Consider the following 19,350-nt stretch of genomic DNA (forward strand, 5'->3'; position numbering starts at 1 on the left):
CGACCTTCAAAGTTCTGACCACCATTCACTTTCATTGTATGGACCTAAAGAGCTGAAATATTCTTTTAAAAATCTTTATTTGTGTTCTGTAGAAGACAAAGTCATACACATCTGAGATGACATTTGGATGAACTATCCCTTTAAAGCAAGACCAACCAAAATGTTACAATATTGGCCAAGCATACATACACATACAAAAATAAATTACAGGAAAGGGAAAAATAGAAAATATATAATTGTAATATACAATACAATATTCTCTCACTCTTTCTGTCTGTCTCTCTCTTCTGCACTCTCAGGATCTATGAATGTAACAAGCGGTGTCGCTGTAATCCTCAGATGTGTACTAACCGTCTGGTTCAGCATGGTTTGCAGGTCCGGCTGCAGCTTTTTAAGACCCAAAATAAGGGCTGGGGCATCCGTTGCCTTGATGACATTGCCAAGGGCTCCTTTGTTTGTATTTATGCAGGTAACAGTATTAAAATATTAAAAATTTGGACTTTCATTTGAGAAAACTACCCCATTGTAACACTTCTAGATAATTAACCAGCTTTGTTCCATTAGTGGAAAATAATATATTGATTAAGCTAATCTTTCTCCTGCTCTCTCAGGTAAAATCCTGACTGATGACTTTGCTGACAAGGAAGGTCTGGAGATGGGTGATGAATATTTTGCCAACCTAGACCACATTGAGAGTGTGGAGAACTTTAAGGAAGGATATGAGAGTGAGGCTCACTGCTCTGACAGTGAGGGCAGTGGGGTAGACATGAGTAGGGTTAAACTTCCAGCTTCCTCCCGCCACGGCAAACCCACAATCAAGACGGAGGAGCGTAACAGCAGCACTACAGGCAAAAGTGAGACAGATGCACAAATGTTATAATAATTCAGATTTTTACCCTTTAAGCTGAGAAAAAAACTATTATTAAATATTAATAACTACAGTCTTTAGGTATAGTATATAGAAGCTGTACTGTACTCTACTGACCAAAACTGAACAAGTGCTTTGAAATTTACAGACAAGTCAAAATTGTTCTGTTATAACTACACAAATTATAAACATAAAATATCACATATCATTACTTAGAGAATGTGATTATCTTTAAAACATGCCCCCAAACAACATAATCGGATGAATAGATTATTCGATAATCCATACGTAGCACACATCACATAATATGCTATCTTGCTAAAAACCTGTTAGCTTTCCTGAATAAGATGACTTCATTGGAAATTATATACGTGGCCCTGCATAATTTTAATGCTAAACCAGCCAGTGCAACCAGAGGTGGAAGTCATCCAAATGTGGGCAGAAAGGATTGTTCACTCTAATTACATAACGCCACCAGGAGATGGCACCAAGTACTTGACACCGACTAGATGGCTCAAATAACACTGAATAGAACGGAAAGAGATCTCATTATTCATGCCTGCATGCTTTTTAGAGAGAGCATATCATTAGTCATTGTTGTATTTGCATGTGTAATTTGTATTGAACAATTATTTTTGTCTTTTGGACACTTATGGCCCTTTTCCACTGCACGTTACGGCTCGACTCTGCTCGCTTTATATTTCGGAGCTGCTTTTCCACTGCAGTTTAGTGCCGCCTCAACGTGGGTGGGATTATAGGCTGATCATCATAGTTGCACCACCTCTACTGCTTGTGACATCATCTTAAACGTGACAAAAATTACTGACCATAAACAATAACACGACTGCTAGCTGTTAGCTACTAGCTCATTGTGCTGCTTAAAGCAGTTGTTGCTGGTGATTTTTAAGTGTAACAGTTAAATTGGCCTGGTAGATTTAGAAGCAAGCTTTCAATAGCTGGTCAACTAAATAAAGTGAAGCTTTCAAGAAGAATATAAAATAACAAAATCTACCAACCTCCGTCGTGGACTCGAGTCCATGGCACCTCCCCTTGCTCGCCTATTACCTATTGCCATTGATAGCGTCCATTTGGTCGAACCACTTCCACTTTCTTCTGTTTGAACAACTATGGCTGTTGTGGTCCTTGATGGTTCTGTAGTCATTTAAGATTTTTTTACTTTTCCCTACACTGTTGGTAGGTTCGGTGGTAGCAGTGTGCGGCCAACAGCTGAGACACTTCCAGAAAAGCTTTTTCGTTTCGTTCGTCGTTAACGAGAGGAATGTCTGCACCTCGTTTATTGACCACGGAGTGGTTTTGCGCACAGCCGCCACTTCTTTTTATAATTTGAAAGTCGTGTGAACAAATGATACTGCTATCGCTGTTGCTAACTTTAAAACTAGCGGGTTGATGTCCCGTGTCACAAATCCAGTGAGGCTGGTAGTGACTGTTCTCTCTGACCAATCAGTGGTCTGCAGGGTTTTGACATCACATTTAGTATTGGCTCGGTTTGCTTGGAACCTCCACCGAGGTGGTACTAAAAAAAGTACCAGGTACAATCCACGGTGGAAAACCCCAAAAAGCAAGTCGAGTCAAGCTGTACCGTGCTGTGGAAAAGCCCCATTAGACATTTTTGGACACAATGTTCTGTTTTTTTTTTATAAGCCTTTTATAAGTTATAATATTAATTTATATTCATTAATATTCAAGGCCAAACCTTCACCGTAGAATGATTGGTATGCAAGGCAAGCTAACCACTGTCTGAAAACTTTTTAAATAAAAAGTGTGACATTTAGATGCTTCTGTGATGCCAGAATCTCTGTGAAATTATCAACAATCATCATATTTCACTGGTACTGGGTTTGAGTACTGAAATTTAGCTATTTTGAGACCAATAACCTGCCAAAAACTGTTCAAGTGCATTTTTAGTTTTTATGTAATTAGAATGAAATTGAATTTTTTTATTTTGTTCTCCAGTAAGTAGTGGAAAGAGTTGTATCAAAGTAAATATATTCCTATCAAGTCCATATAATTCCCTTTTTTCCTCTCACTCACCAGGCCAAGACGATTCATCTGAAGACAGTGACGATGACAAAGATGATGACTCTAACGAGGACGAGAGTGACAGCTCTGATGACACATTTGTGAAAGACACATACTACTCTTCCAGCTCAGTATGGAGGAGCTACACCACCCGCAGACAGGCCAAAGGAATGAAGGAGGGTGAGGAAACATAAGTGAGGAGCACATGTATGGAGTGAGACACTGATAGGCCACTACAGTGCAGACTTAAGCATAAGATGAAATCAAATGTTTGGTTTAAAATTATATCACAAGTCCATGTCTTGAGGATGCTGTATATCACTGCAAAATCAAAAGAAAAAATAAGAAATTATATTTTTCATTAAGTGAAACCTTTTATTACATAAAAAAAAAAGAAATTATATGTGTTCCCTCATGCCAATTTTTTTTATTAGAATAATGAAAAATCCAATGTAAAAAAAATTTAGGGCAAAAGCGAATGCCACAAGACAAAACATTTTATGCTTCTAAAAATAGGTTTCATTTTCATTATGCAAGATGTCATTTTTGTTGTGACATGAACGTGTTTTATTTTATTTTCTTAAGATTCAGCCATCTATTCTCTTTGTAGAAAGTTTCTTCATTTAACATGGCTCACTTTATTCATCATTCTCTCTCTCTTTGCTGTAGAGAGCCAGGACAGTAAAGATGGGCTGAGCGTGTCAGCAGGAGAGGAGAGAAAACCACCTCCCATGCCAGAGGAGACTGGGAAGAGTAAAGTGGCATCTTGGCTCACCAGTCAGTCTCCCACCTCTGGTAATCAGAGTGTCAAAATTGAGGGAGGAGTGAAGGTAGAGAAGAAAGTGAGTTGGTCTGAGACATTAAAAGCAGTTGTTCAAGTAGCATTTCCTGCACTGCAATTCAGGAGTGACACCACAAAATAATGTATTGACAACATGACCATTTTCAGTTGGTCCGTCCATTCATCTCCATTTTACTTTTTGCATTGTTTTATAAAATGTCTCCATCTCTTTCCTGTCTTTTGTTCCTCTTTTCTTGCACTTTCTCTGACCCTTTTTTTCTGTCACACTTTCTGAAACAATTTTAATGTACCTCTCCTCTTGATATTTCTCTGTTTAGGATGTGATGACGCTCTCTGACAGTGATGATGTGCAAACTATCAGTTCAGGCTCTGATGACAACAAGGAGAGAGCAAAAAAGACTCAGGGTAAGAGAGAAAAACGGATGGAAGTAAGATTTGTAATGATTTTATTTGTAACATGTTACTGCAATGTACTTCCTTGTAACAGTGTTGCTGGTGAAATCCACAATTTGGCCCCCACAGTCTGCTGTCTAAATACGCATGTACTAGTGGATTGTGACCCATACACTCTTTAAGGTATAGGTCCCCCAAAAATGACAGCATCAGTCACCGTTTACTTTGATTGCATGGAAGAAAACAGTGAATGGTGACGTAGGCTAACATTCTGACTAACATAAGCTTTTGTGCTCCACTGAAGAAAGTCATACTGGTTTGCAACAACATAAGGTTTAGTGAATGATAACAGTATTTTCATTATTGGGGGAACTATCCCTTTAAACTCTCCACTATTTCCTTAAATTGCAAATACCTGGTGTCATTTTAGCAATCACAGATATGGTAATTAATCTGATAAAATGGTGAAATTGATATGTCATTTTCTATCTTTTCTTACCAAGCCCAGATTGTGTAAATTTAGTTCAGATAGGCCTACCCCCCCATCACTATAACAACTCACTTAATAGCTAATTTTTTGTATAATTTTTCCCCCTCAGCTGTGGTAAAGAGGCAGGTGGCGGTGAAGTCCACACGTGGTATTGCTTTGAAGTCCTCCCACAGTATGATGGTGAAATCAGGGGGAACAGGTGCAGGAGGTGGGTCAGGCCCATCTCATGGGCATGGCGGGGGCGACATTGGTCCTAAGAACACCCGTCAGTTTTTTGATGGGGAGGAATCTTGTTACATTATTGATGCCAAACTGGAGGGCAATCTTGGACGCTACCTCAACGTGAGTACAAGGACAGACCCTGTTATGAGTGACTTCTATTTTACATTTGTATTTATTCATTTTGCAGATCCTTTGGTCCAAAACAACTTGTAGTTTTTTCATGGTATTAATTTCAATATGTGTGTTCCATGCTAGGGCTGATTCCGATTCGCAAGCTCACAATTTGAGTCAGATTTTAATTCAATATCGATTCATATGGGTATATTTCAGTTATAATGTCCCTTTTGGTTACATATTAAATAAATTCTCCCAGCTTATGCTGTTAATTATGCAGGGGACCTTCTAACTAGGTACAATATGAAAAAAAATATTTTCAAATGATATTTTTTTAAATGTATCATGTCACAGTTTAGCTTTTTAAAAATGTAAAATCAATGTATTTAATCAATAAATATATCTTATTTTATATTTTGTCACATTTATATTATTTAATTGCATAATGTTTACTATTAATGGGTATTGCATTGATTTGTTGAAAACGTGCTACAAACCAAGGGAGATTCGAATGGCTAACTCTAACTTCTAATGGCTTTGCCTTATTAGAATAAAATGTTTATTTTTTTTATTTTTTTTTTTAATTATTTTTTAACAACTGACTGTAAAGAACAGAAAGAGGATTAAAAGAGACATTATTCAGTGACAAATCGGTTGCTTGGATTTCATTTTTGGTCACACACACAGAACAACTTTTATTATCAACACGCAGTGAAAGGATCTCGCTGCTGAATAGTTCACCACTATACTACTCAATTACTGCTGAGTGAAATTGAAACATTTACCAGTCAGTTGCCAAATATATGAATTTTAGTCGCATAGCACGACATTTGCATGTGATTTCCTCTTATTTTAATGGAGGGTTGCGCATAGAGCAAAAGATTGATCCATGGCTTTCGAGAATCAATATTTATCGACCAAATAAATAAATAATAAAACTATTAATTGAAAAATGTCTCACTTTTATATATATATATATATATATATATATATATATATATATATATATATATATATATATATATATATATATATATACACACACACACACACACACACACACAGTGGGGCAAAAATGTATTTAGTCAGCCACCAATTGTGCAAGTTCTCCCACTTAAAAAGATGAGAGAGACCTGTAATTTTCATCATAGGTATACTTCAACTATGAGAGACAAAATGAGGAAAAAAAATCCAGAAAATCACATTGTAGGATTTTTAATGAATTTATTTGCAAATTATGGGGGAAAATAAGTATTTGGTCAATAACAAAAGTTTATCTCAATACTTTGTTATATACCCTTTGTTGGCAATGACAGAGGTCAAACGTTTTCTGTAAGTCTTCACAAGGTTTTCACACACTGTTGCTGGTATTTTGGCCCATTCCTCCATGCAGATCTCCTCTAGAGCAGTGATGTTTCGGGGCTGTCGCTGGGCAACAAGGACTTTCAACTCCCTCCAAATATTTTCTATGGGGTTGAGATCTGGAGACTGGCTAGGCCACTCCAGGACCTTGAAATGCTTCTTACGAAGCCACTCCTTCGTTGCCCGTGCGGTGTGTTTGGGATCATTGTCATGCTGAAAGACCCAGCCACGTTTCATCTTCAATGCCCTTGCTGATGGAAGGAGGTTTTCACTCAAAATCTCATGATACATGGCCCCATTCATTCTTTCCTTTACACGGATCAGTCTTCCTGGTCCCTTTGCAGAAAAACAGCCCCAAAGCATGATGTTTCCACCCCCATGCTTCACAGTAGGTATGGTGTTCTTTGGATGCATTCTTTCTCCTCCAAACACGACGAGTTGAGTTTTTACCAAAAAGTTTTATTTTGGTTTCGTCTGACCATATGACATTCTCCCAATCCTCTTCTGGATCATCCAAATGCTCTCTAGCAAACTTCAGATGGGCCTGGACATATACTGGCTTAAGCAGGGGGACACGTCTGGCACTGCAGGATTTGAGTCCCTGGCGGCGTAGTGTGTTACTGATGGTAGCCTTTGTTAATTAGGTCCCAGCTCTCTGCAGGTCATTCACTAGCCCCCCCGTGTGGTTCTGGGATTTTTGCTCACCGTTCTTGTGATCATTTTGACCCCACGGGGTGAGATCTTGCGTGGAGCCCCAGATCGAGGGAGATTATCAGTGGTCTTGTATGTATTCCATTTCCTAATAATTGCTCCCACAGTTGATTTCTTCACACCAAGCTGCTTACCTATTGCAGATTCAGTCTTCCCAGCCTGGTGCAGGTCTACAATTTTGTTTCTGTGTCCTTTGACAGCTCTTTGGTCTTGGCCATAGTGGAGTTTGGAGTGTGACTGTTTGAGGTTGTGGACAGGTGTCTTTTATACTGATAACAAGTTCAAACAGGTGCCATTAATACAGGTAACGAGTGGAGGACAGAGGAGCCTCTTAAAGAAGTTACAGGTCTGTGAGAGCCAGAAATCTTGCTTGTTTGTAGGTGACCAAATACTTATTTTCCCCCATAATTTGCAAATAAATTCATTAAAAATCCTACAATGTGATTTTCTGGATTTTTTTTTTTCTCATTTTGTCTCTCATAGTTGAAGTGTACCTATGATGAAAATTACAGGCCTCTCTCATCTTTTTAAGTGGGAGAACTTGCACAATTGGTGGCTGACTAAATACTTTTTTGCCCCACTGTATGTGTGTGTGTGTGTGTGTATATATATATATTTATTTATATATATATATATATATATATATATATATATTTATTTATTTATTAGACCCATGACCAATTCTCTCATAATGTCGAATTACAAATGGTACACTGAAACTCAAAATCAATTATTGTAAGGTGACATTGTTTTTGTTGGGAAATATTTTTATGAAAAATAAAAAACGGAAATATCTTGCTTGCATAATTATTCAACCCCCACTCATTAATATTAGGTCGAGACACCTTTGGCAGCAATAAATGCTTTTAAGTCTTTTTGGGTACATATGTACCAGCTTTGCACACAGTGATGACGTGATTTTGGCCCATTATTCTCAGCAGATTTGCTCCTGGTTGTTCAGATTGTTTGGGTGATACTTGTGGACTACAATAGTGATTCAGATTCTCAATAGGATTGAGATCAGGACTTTGACTGGGCCACTGTAGGACATTTATCTTTTTGTTCTTGAGCCACTCCAATGTTGCTTTGGCCTTGTTCTTGGGATCATTGTCATGCTGAAAGGTGAATTTCCTCCCAAGCTTCAGTTTTTTAGCGGAATGAAAGCAGGTTCTCTTGCAGTATTTCCCTATATTTTCTCCATCCATTCTTCCTTCAATTCTAACAAGATGCCCAGTCCCTGCTGTTGAGAAGCTTTCCCATAGCATGATGCTGCCACCACCATACTTCAGTGTAGGGACAGTGTTTCTTGAGGCATAGGAAGTGTGCAACACATAGCGCTTTGAGTTTTGGCCAGAAAGCTCTATCTTGGTCGCATCTGACCACAAAACCTTCTTCCACATCGCAGCTGAGTCACTCACATGCTTTCTGACAAACCCCAGACGTGCTTTCAGATGGTAGTTTTTGAGTATCGGCATCTTTCTTGCCACCCTCCCATACAGGCCAGTGTTATGCAGTCCTCTATTCCACTCCCAGCCACTGAAATCTGTAGCTCCTTCAAAGTGATTGTTGGCCTCTCTGTGGCTTCTTTCAAAAGTCTCCTTTTTGTTAGAGCGCTGAGTTTTGAGGGACAGCCTTTTTGGCGGTGCCTGGGTGGTGTGGTACAGCTTCCATTTCCTGATTATTAATCTGACTGTGCTCACTGGGATATCCAAACATTTGGATATTATTTTTTTTACCCTTTCCTTGTCTATGCATTTTATTACTTTATCTCTAACTTCTGTGGAATGCGCTTTGGTCTTCATTTTCCTTAACATTCACAGCCTGACCAATGATCGTTCAACATTGTGTTTTTTGTCCAGAAAATGTGATTGCAACTTAAATGATTCATGGGTGGATGCCAATGGTAAAGTAATTGTGTCCTCATTAGGGCAATTTCTTTCATCGGTGTAACCTGGCAGCTTCAACAGCACTGGGGTTGAATACTTATACAAGCAAGATATTTTTAGTTTTTTATAATAAAAAAAATATCAATGTCACCTAACAATAATTAATTTTGAGTTTCAGTTTTTTAAAATAAAATATCAAAAAGAATTAAATTGAAATGCACCATTTGTAATTCAGTAATATGAGATAATTGGTCATGGCTCTGAATACTTTTGCAAGGCACGACTTTAAAAAGTGATGAATACAGTGGATCCGGAAAGTATTCACAGCGCTTCACTTTTTCCACATATGTTACAGCCTTATTCCCAAATGTATTAAATTCATTATTTTCCTCAAAATTCTACAAACAATACCCCACAATGACAATGTGAAAGAAGATTGTTTGAAATCTTTTTTTTGAGGAAAATAAATCATTTAATCAATTTTGGAATAAGGCTGTAACATAACAAAATGTGGAAAAAGTGAAGCGCTGTGAATACTTTCCGTATGCACTGTATGTCTTTAGCAAATGGATATTTTTCCTGCTATGCCCAGCTCTAAAATAATTAATAACTAACGATTGGAAAAGACCTAAACAAATCATGGAAATTCATTGGTCAAATGGTGTGGCAACCCTGTGGATTGTTATATTTGATAACGGGTCTGAACTGTTGTTTATATCCTCTCGTCTGCTGTTTTTATTCCACAGCATAGCTGTAGCCCTAATCTGTTTGTCCAGAATGTGTTTGTGGACACTCATGATCTGCGCTTCCCCTGGGTGGCCTTCTTCGCTAGCAAGTGAGCATGGCACCAGCAATTATATTGTTTGTTTGTGCATTTGTGTTGCGTGCAATTAAATATATGCTAATGATTACCATGATTTGGAGTGTGTTAGTCTTAAAATTGACTTCTAATTAGATTACTTCATATATGCACATTTATTAGTGTACATCTGTATGTCTGTCTCTTAAAGTCTTTGTATTAATCTGTGTGTGTGTGTGTGTGTCTGTCTGTCTGTCTGTCTGTCTGTCTGTCTCTTACAGTCTTTGTATTAATCTGTATGTATTTCGACAGGCGAATCCGGGCAGGGACGGAGCTGACATGGGATTATAACTACGAAGTAGGCAGTGTGGAAGGCAAGGAGCTTCTGTGCTGCTGTGGATCAACAGAATGCAGAGGACGACTTCTCTAACACACACACACACACAAACAGTACCCCTCTTTTTAGATGCCCTAGTGAAAACTTGCTTAGAGCTCATGGAAGTTGGTAGTGCTGATGTGAATTGAAAAGACACTGAATTAAGAGGCATTTGTTTAGAACTCGTTAAAACTGTAAAACGTACATGATCATATGCCCTCAACTGTGCTCTTCTGGTTAAAGTCCAAAATAAGACCATGGCATTTATCTATCCAGGTATGGTTTCCACCACACACACCATATGGTTTATTTTTACATACATCTGTCAATCTTATCTCCCTGCTTTTTGCTTAATCATACGTTTTCTCTTTTGTAAAATACATTGTTTTGATGTTGAGGATACTTTTTTTAAACTCCTAGTTTTGTGTTTTTGTCTTAGTATGTGACTGTTAAGATGTGCAGTTGTTGGTCAACAAGCTTATGAACACGGACAAAATTGTACTTTTGTCTCAATTTGAATAAAGTTGAAAAGTTCTCCATATAAAGACCAAAAATATCATGCAGTTTTTTTATACACTTGAACAAAATGTTAATACTCTATTTTTAAAAAAAGATTTTTGACAGTTACCCACAAGTTCTTGTTTCTCAAGTATCAGTTTCACAAGTTTCCTGAGTTGACCACTTTTCTATTTGGTTTGTACGACGGCGTCTTAGTGCATGGTAAAAAAAAAAGAAAAAACTTTGAGAATAAATATAAAATTACGAGAATGAAGTCAAATTTACGAGAACCAGACAGACGTTTCCCAGTCCCGCTCTGCATGGGTGAAGTTTGAACTGGGTTTCCCGAAGCTCCAAGTCTCAGTTAAATTGTACTTACTACAGCACGTTTCCTAAAAGCATCGTTATATAATAAGCAGATCTATCTTTACGCCCGTTTCACACATACTCCGTTTGCAGTGCGTATGCGTTGCGTATTTATTTCTGTACCCATGTTAACAGGTTAGAGCTTTTACACTGCACGCGGATGCAGTCCATCGATCCGTTCCAGTTGCGTTGCGTATACAGCAGTGCAGCGATGGTTTACGGACCGAGTCTATTTTTGCTGTGTTGCACCGCACTGAATTAAAGTGACAGCGCATTGTTCACATTAAAATAGACATAGATTGTCAAGAAACTGTAATAATTTCATCATATACGCATAATTACAGTTAATGTGTTATACAGTTACTAAATTACAGGGTCAAGAAAAACAAAAAAGTATGATTATAGTCCCAAAAGTTGCAAAATGCCATTATATATGATTTTTTTTACCCTAAATGTGTCTCATTCTTCTCCTTATTAGCAACAGATATAGCGCGATAGCTTTTCTTCTGTCAACAACTCGAACTACATGTAAAACAAAGAATCACATTGATTAAAATGAATTTTCATACTGTTTCAATGCCTTAAACAATCTCATAGTTAACGTTTGGGTTTAAAAATAAAAATTCCTTACACATTTTTGATTTTGTGGCACACAGAAACTGCGGATCAGTAGCGCACTGCAAACGCAGCATATGTGAAAGCACTATAGCGCGTGCTGCTCCTGTACCGCATACGCACTGCACACGGAGTATGTGTGAAACGGGCGTTAGACCTATTTCGTCGCATGCACCGACTACGGAGAGTGCCTGTTGATTTCAATGTGATTTTTCAACACATTTTTATCCGTGTGCAATGACTTTCCAATAGTCAAATATATTAATATAATTTATTAAATGTCCCTTTGTATCTAATAAAACTGCGAAAGATACAAGAACAACACATGTAGTTGCACTTAATGGGTTTAAGAGTGGTTCATAGCTATGAAGTGGTAACAATGCTTAAACGTGCTGTAGTAAGTACAATTTAACCACTAATGTTCAACTTGGAGCTTCGGGAAACCCAGTTCAAACATCACCCATGCAGAGCGGGACTGTGTGAAATTATGTCTGGTTCTTTCTCCAAAATCAATTCAATTCATAAACGCTGCAGTGTCCGGATTCCAATAACTTTGTGCTGATGAGCCAACAGATGACACAGGATTTATTTGGCTGCTAAATTCTTAACTAAAGTATGATTCAACTAAATCATCCACATCCATTTCCTGCATGGATGAAGCTGCTGACTCGGCATTCTATCCTTGTGATAATGACGCGCCGTTTCTGGTCATTTGATTTCATTTTCAAAATATTCCGAATTTATTCTAGAAATATTACTTATCTCGTAATGCTACAACTTTATTCTCGAAAGTTTGACTTTAATATCAAAATATTATGAATTTATTCTCAGAATCTTTTTTTAATATTATCATTATTTTTTTTATGTGGCACAAAAATGCCGTCGTATAGGTTTGAGCCACTGTGGTTAGTCATTTTGCACTATAGCCTCACTTTGGTCCAAGGAAACTGATTATGTATGTACCATAAGCTGCTTTTAATCATCAGCTAAATGCCAAAATAACTTATTTGACTTGAAACAAAACGTTACATGAAAAGTGGAAGGAACACTTAATCAAGCTTAATAGTCACTGAATTGCAACTGTGACATGGTTTCAAAATAAAACACACTATATCAGATCAGAGGAAGTTAACATCCACTGCATGGGTGCGGGTGATGTTTAAAGGAAGAGTTTTTGCCGAATAATGAAAAGAAGGACTGATCGAGAGATGGCTAATAAGTGTTATATGTGGCTGCTTGGACTGATAATTCTCAGTCCACATTTCACAGGTAAATAAATCTGTGTGTTGTAGGCTACAACACATTTAATTGCAAAAGTAATAACCGAAATATACTTTTATAAAAATGTTTATTATTATTATTACTGAATGTACTCTCATACTCGTCTGATGCATAATTCTGTTCATGTCAAGTGTAGGCTATGTAGGTGATTTAAACTAACATATTCCTGATATGGAAAACAGTTTATCGTCTGCCTAAGCAAAGCAAATTTACTGTTTGCGTCTTCATATGTCCGTATGTGTATTTGTTCTTTAATGTAGAGTTATCACCCAACTCCTGACAGGTATCAATGGAGAGGAAGAGACTCGTGTGTTCTACAGTTCTGGTGAAGATGTCATTCTGCCCTGTAATAATGCTCTTTCTGACTGCACCTCAACTACATGGAACTATAATAGAAATTCAACAACCTCAACGGTTGCTGGAGGGATGAAGAAGTCTGACATAAATAGACATGAGAGACTGAGTCTGGGGTCTGACTGCTCTCTGAAGATCAATAAAGCAACAAAAGAAGATTATGGTCTTTACATCTGCCTGCAATATGTGAATAAACAAAAGCACGGAAGTGATGCCACAGTTTTTCTGCATTTTCTTCATGGTCGGTTTTTCTGTTCATTTTATTTTTACACAACCCATTTAAAAACACGAGTCTCTATTTAAATTCATTGAAATGAGTGAAGTCAGTGTCATTTCTGTTTTAATTTCTGTTTCAGTCTTTCCATCATCCACACAGACTGAGATAAGACCAGGCAACTCTGTGACTCTCTCCTGTCAGTTGTATTCACATGATGGAGTCTCTTGTGATATTTTGGTCCATACTGAGGGAATCCAGCTGATCTGGGTGAATCAGGCTGGTGTTAATCTGCAGACAAACTCCAGATATCTGATATCACCAGGACACTGTATCATCACTCTAAATACAACACTCCTGAATTAAGATAACAACACAGAGTGGAGATGTCAGGTTAATAAGAGAAATGAAGTTAAGACCTCAGCCAGCTATACTGTCAAGTATTTGGGTAAGTAAATACAATTTCATAAATCAATATTAGCAGCCCTCGTAATGTCAATAACACAAAGGACTATTAATGTCATTCAGTCTGGACAAACTATAATTACAAGAGCTGCAGTTCACAGTGTTTCACTCTGCCAGAAGTATCCTTAATTCAAAGCATCGCTTCAGATAACTTGTGGTTAAATGGTAACAGCCCAACAACTGCTGTTGTAAATAATAATAAATGAACTCAAACTCGTTAATGACAAACTTGTAACTGAGTAAGTAATGAGATGATCAAGTATAATTGTCATATTCTACAGTATGATGCATCTAAACTAACTTTCTACTTCTATAGGTCCACTTGACACGTCAGTAACACCTAACCAAGGTACATAATCATCTTTCTCACCTTCATGGTTTCATTGAATGATTTTATTTATTATTTTCTGGAGAGGTAAAGAGACAGATAACAGCTTATCACAAAATTCATGTGCAATCTTTAATAAAATATGTCTTAGAATTCAGTTGTTATCCTTTTTGTCTAGACTAAAAAATTATACAGAGTGATGATGATATAATGCAGGTTGTTTTCCAATGAGATCCCAAACAACGTCTGTTTCCAACCGGAAATGTTCTGGGCATCATTATTAGAATGTGCAGACGATGTCCAGCACCGCAACATTCAGAACAGAGAGAAAGAGCAGCGTCAAAATCCTCTGGGCACTCCAAAACAGCCAAACAAATTAAATATAAAAATGAGAGAACTAGCCCAAGACCAGGCAAGAATTACATGATACAGTTGTAAAGTTACAACAGTTACTGTATTTAAACGGTTAAATATGAAATGTTAAAGACTTGAGAACAATGATCACGAAGATCAAAAAGTCTAGCCGACCTCTGGTGGTGAGGTGGAGTTCCAGGCTCAGATATAGTTTGTCATTAGTTATATTTATTTTCCTTTATTTGTATCACAGCTAGATGTGTTTTTGTTCATGTCTTTTATTTTGAAAAGTATTCCTGTTTCCATGCCATGTTTGTTCCTTGTCATATGATTTCCTGCTCCCTCATGTGATCTTGTCATGTGTTTCCCCTGTTCATGTGTCTTGTTTTCATTGTTTGATTACTTTGTTATCAGTTCTAGTTTGTCATTGGTTTAGTTTAATAATCTTGTTATCTTGTTTATAGTTCTGTCTGTTCATTGGTTGTCTTGTTACCCAAGTTTGTGTATTTAAGCCCTCATGTTTGCCATTGACTCTTGTCAGGTATTGTGAATGTAACGTTGTTGTTTTGTTCTAGTCTACTCAAGTTTAAGTCTAGTCATGTTTTGTTCACATTTAATATTAGGATTATTGGTTTCCACGTTTGTAAAATAAAACTGCACTTGGGTTCATCTTCACTTCATCGTCTCTTTATCTGCCCGTCATTGCCTGCCAGCATAGTTACAAAACAATATTACAAATTATATACACTCTCCTGTGTATTTGAATGTGTCTTTCTGTCTTCTGTCCCTCAGTAATTGTGATTGTTGTTGTGATTGCTGCATTAGCTGTTCTCATTCCTGCTGTTGTTCTCCTTGTGATTTGTAGAAAAAGAGCTGGTGAGTTTTTATATTTTATCCTTTGTAACAAATAAAGGAATATTCCTGGTACAATACAAATTAAGCTCCATCTACAAAATTTGTGGCATAATGTTGATTACCACAAAAATGTATTTCTACTTGTCCCTCCTTTTCTTTAAAAAAAAGCAAAAATCAAGTTTACAGTGAGGCACTTATAATGGAAGTGAATAGGGCCAATTTTTGGAGGGTTTAAAGGCAGAAATAAAATAAAAAAACTTATAATCTATAATGTATTCTGTTAACTTGTGTATTATTTGAGCTGTAAAATTTTTAAATCACCATTTTTAGTTATTTTAGGGGTTTGTTGACATTACATCGTCATGGCAACAAAGTTGTAAAATTGGCTATAATTTTCCACAGAAATGGTTAGTAAGTGACTATCACACTAAAATCATGTTAACACACATATTGTTTGAGTATTTTAACCTTAACTTTTTAAGAAAATGTAATGTTTGTGTCATAGAAAAGTGAAAATGTTTTGGTAAAGAGATATCAATGAGTTATAAGGGGGGGCATTTAAAATAATTTTTAATAATTAAAATAATAATAATTTTAATGCTGCACTAAAAGTGTTGTTTTAAAATTGAGGCATTAAAAATGAATTACATTGGCATTGGAGACATTCTGTGTTTTATGTCCGTTTAATCATATATATTTATATTACATTGTACATCACTTTTTTCAGAAAACAGAAAAGGGATTGACACTCTGTGGTAAGTTTTGTAATATCAATGACTTCGATTTAATGATTGTCTTTTAATGTTCAATATATGTATAATTCATCAAGTTATAACTGTTTCTTGTCTAAAGGTCACACATAAGAATGAATATAAGGGGACCTATGAAACGATCAACATTTCCATTCCTACAACTCCAAGCGCCAATGTACGTGAATAATAAAACTTTATTAATTTTACAAATTCATATTGTCTATAAGTGACTGATCCTGGGGAAATAACCACTGTCCATATGTGACTTACTCACACATGCCACATCTGCTTTATGCCTCTGCAAAACATATTTATTAATTTCACAAACTTGTAGGAGAAACAGCCATACTAGTACTCAGGGCTATTTTGATACATGGCCAAACATATTGATAGGTCTTTCTGTGAGCAGGGGTTCACAACCAAAATATATCTTTAAAAACTATCAATTATTTTTATACCACTATAAAACGGACAGACTGTCATTTTTTAAAATACACTGCATCACTGTGAAAAATAATTGCTTTACAATTGTATCACAATTTGATTACCTTTTCTTTATTGATGTGTAGGGGCAGACAGATGATGTGACTTATTGTGAGGTTACTGCTTCCAGTTCAAAACAAATGAAAAAGAACAACGTGAGTAGACCATATTGCAACTTCTCATGACTACACTTCTGATATGCATTTCTACTAGATTTGAATACATCTAAAATAAATCAATAAACACCTCACATTGTTTGATAAAATCTGTGATGTTCTTTCAGGTTCTTTCTGATGATAAAGTGACTTATGCTTCCATCAGAGGAGCAAAAGCTGGACCCCAGGAGGACTGCAGTGAAGTTTATGCTTATTTGAACAAACAAATAAATCAAATAAACAGTCATTCATTATGCAAAACTAGGTCTAGTCCATGAAAATATGTTTTTTTTCTTCTGTAGAGTGGGCTTTAAAAGAGATGGGGGAGTCACTTCATTGCATCAGAATTGTCAAAGCTGATTGATTCAACATCTGTTAACATTCTGTTACCCTCTAATCGTGTAGCCATATAGCATAAGATCATCATCCTCGTTCAGGCGGCTGGGCTCCTCGTCCCCCGGCAGATGGCCGCGGCTGCTCCGTTGGGGTGGACGGTAGTTGAGAACTCTACTATGGCGTATCCCTCCTCCTTCCCGGGCTTCGGCACCAGTGTAAAGGTATTCAATGGAAAGGAGGAGGCGAGAATCGGCTTTTCAATATAAATAATAGTTTAATGATAAACTTAAAAGAAGACACAAACACACACATGACGGACATGTCCGTTAACAATCTCTCTCTCCCGCACGAACCAATGCAGTCAGCCTTTAACCCTCACGGAGGCATGATTAGCCTAATACGGGACCTGGTGCATAGGATCATGACCCGGCCCCGCCCGCCGCCTTGCCACATTCTTGTTGTTTCAATATTCCAGATTACAGCGACAACATCACAAATGTTATTGAACACATGAGAAAAGCCGTACAGGAGCCAGAACATGTTGAGAGTACATGGTTTACTTGGTTTATGAATCTCTGGGGCGGATGGGGGTATTGGCTGATTCAAAATGTGTTACCAATTGCGATGATAGGACTGTTGATATTGTTATGTTTACCATGCATTATAACGTGTCTGTAACACAGTTAAAGGATGGGCAAGGAGGAGGCGAGAACCAGCTTGTCAACATAAATCATAATTTTAATGAAAACTTAAACCAAAAGCATAAACAAACACACACACGACGGACATGCCCGTAATTCTCTCTCTCTCGAACCATTGTCACCGGTCGCCTTTATCCCTCATGTACCTCATCCGGCCGATTGGGGACCGGGCGCGTGATATTCCGACACGGCCCCACCCCCCTCCTCTCCATACTCCTCCCGGTGTTATCTCAGGCCGGGGTGCCACCGGCATGACGTACACCCCCCCCCCCCCATCCCTGGGGCGGGGTGTATCTTGCATCCCGTGTGGTCATCCCCGCCTTCCTCGACCTGGGAGGAGACAGGAGGGGAAAAAACAACAACAACAAATACAAAATAGGCGAGGAAAAAGGCCAACACGGTGCGAAAGAGAGAGAGGAGAGAGAGAAAAAGCTCACTCATCGGTTCCCTGATGTACCATCGCGTGGTCCTCGAACACTCCTCCACACTCTCTGGCGGACAACAGCCGCTCCTCTCCGGGCGAACCGGAGTCAAATCTCCGACCCCCAGCGGACAGAATGCCCCTCCGCTTTTCTGGCGGCACCTGGGGACATTCCTCCGCCCCTGGCAGCGGCCCTACCACTCCAGGCGATCGGGGAGTTACTTCCCTCCTCCCCTCGCAGACGGCGGTCTTCACTCGACCCCTCCGCGTTTCTGGGGGACGGCAGGGCACTCCTCCGCCCCTGGCAGCGGCTCCAGGAGGTCGGGGAATCCAGTCCCCACTCGCCCTGCAGACGGCGGCCGTTCACCGCATCAGGGCGGTCGGGCTACTCCGTCACCCGGCAGATGGCAGCGGCTCTCCCCAGGGTGGATGGCAGTGTCGAGGACTCTGCGACGGGCATCCCTCCTCCTTCCTAGGCTTCGGCACCAATGTAACACAGTTAAAGGATGGGCAAGGAGGAGGCGAGAACCGGCTTGTCAACATAAATCATAATTTTAATGAAAACTTAAACCAAAAGCATAAACAAACACACACACGACGGACATGCCCGTAATTCTCTCTCTCTCGAACCATTGTCACCGGTCGCCTTTATCCCTCATGTACCTCATCCGGCCGATTGGGGACCGGGCGCGTGATATTCCGACACGGCCCCACCCCCCTCCTCTCCATACTCCTCCCGGTGTTATCTCAGGCCGGGGTGCCACCGGCATGACGTACACCCCCCCCCCCCCATCCCTGGGGCGGGGTGTATCTTGCATCCCGTGTGGTCATCCCCGCCTTCCTCGACCTGGGAGGAGACAGGAGGGGAAAAAACAACAACAACAAATACAAAATAGGCGAGGAAAAAGGCCAACACGGTGCGAAAGAGAGAGAGGAGAGAGAGAGAAAAAGCTCACTCATCGGTTCCCTGATGTACCATCGCGTGGTCCTCGAACACTCCTCCACACTCTCTGGCGGACAACAGCCGCTCCTCTCCGGGCGAACCGGAGTCAAATCTCCGACCCCCAGCGGACAGAATGCCCCTCCGCTTTTCTGGCGGCACCTGGGGA

General features: G+C 38.8%; 1 protein-coding gene and 1 pseudogene across 4 annotated transcripts in view; both read left to right on the top strand.

Moving 5' to 3' along the window:
- setdb1b (SET domain bifurcated histone lysine methyltransferase 1b) overlaps positions 1 to 10,603 on the top strand; it is a 31,712-nt gene extending 21,109 nt beyond the window's left edge. For all 4 annotated transcript variants that reach the window (XM_052143853.1, XM_052143854.1, XM_052143855.1 and 1 more), the window contains 8 exons: positions 300 to 469; positions 612 to 854; positions 2,924 to 3,088; positions 3,578 to 3,750; positions 4,028 to 4,115; positions 4,703 to 4,935; positions 9,635 to 9,723; positions 10,000 to 10,603. In XM_052143853.1, the coding sequence (XP_051999813.1) occupies positions 300 to 469; positions 612 to 854; positions 2,924 to 3,088; positions 3,578 to 3,750; positions 4,028 to 4,115; positions 4,703 to 4,935; positions 9,635 to 9,723; positions 10,000 to 10,117 (1,279 nt within the window). In that variant the 3' untranslated portion in view covers positions 10,118 to 10,603. The remainder of the gene's footprint in view (positions 1 to 299; positions 470 to 611; positions 855 to 2,923; positions 3,089 to 3,577; positions 3,751 to 4,027; positions 4,116 to 4,702; positions 4,936 to 9,634; positions 9,724 to 9,999) is intronic.
- Positions 10,604 to 12,705: 2,102 nt separating this feature from the next.
- LOC127655854 (uncharacterized) lies at positions 12,706 to 18,810 on the top strand (annotated as a pseudogene).
- Positions 18,811 to 19,350: the final 540 nt, after the last annotated feature.

The sequence above is a fragment of the Xyrauchen texanus genome, chromosome 15, assembly GCF_025860055.1.
Source record: "Xyrauchen texanus isolate HMW12.3.18 chromosome 15, RBS_HiC_50CHRs, whole genome shotgun sequence".
Classification (NCBI taxonomy): Eukaryota; Metazoa; Chordata; class Actinopteri; order Cypriniformes; family Catostomidae; genus Xyrauchen; species Xyrauchen texanus.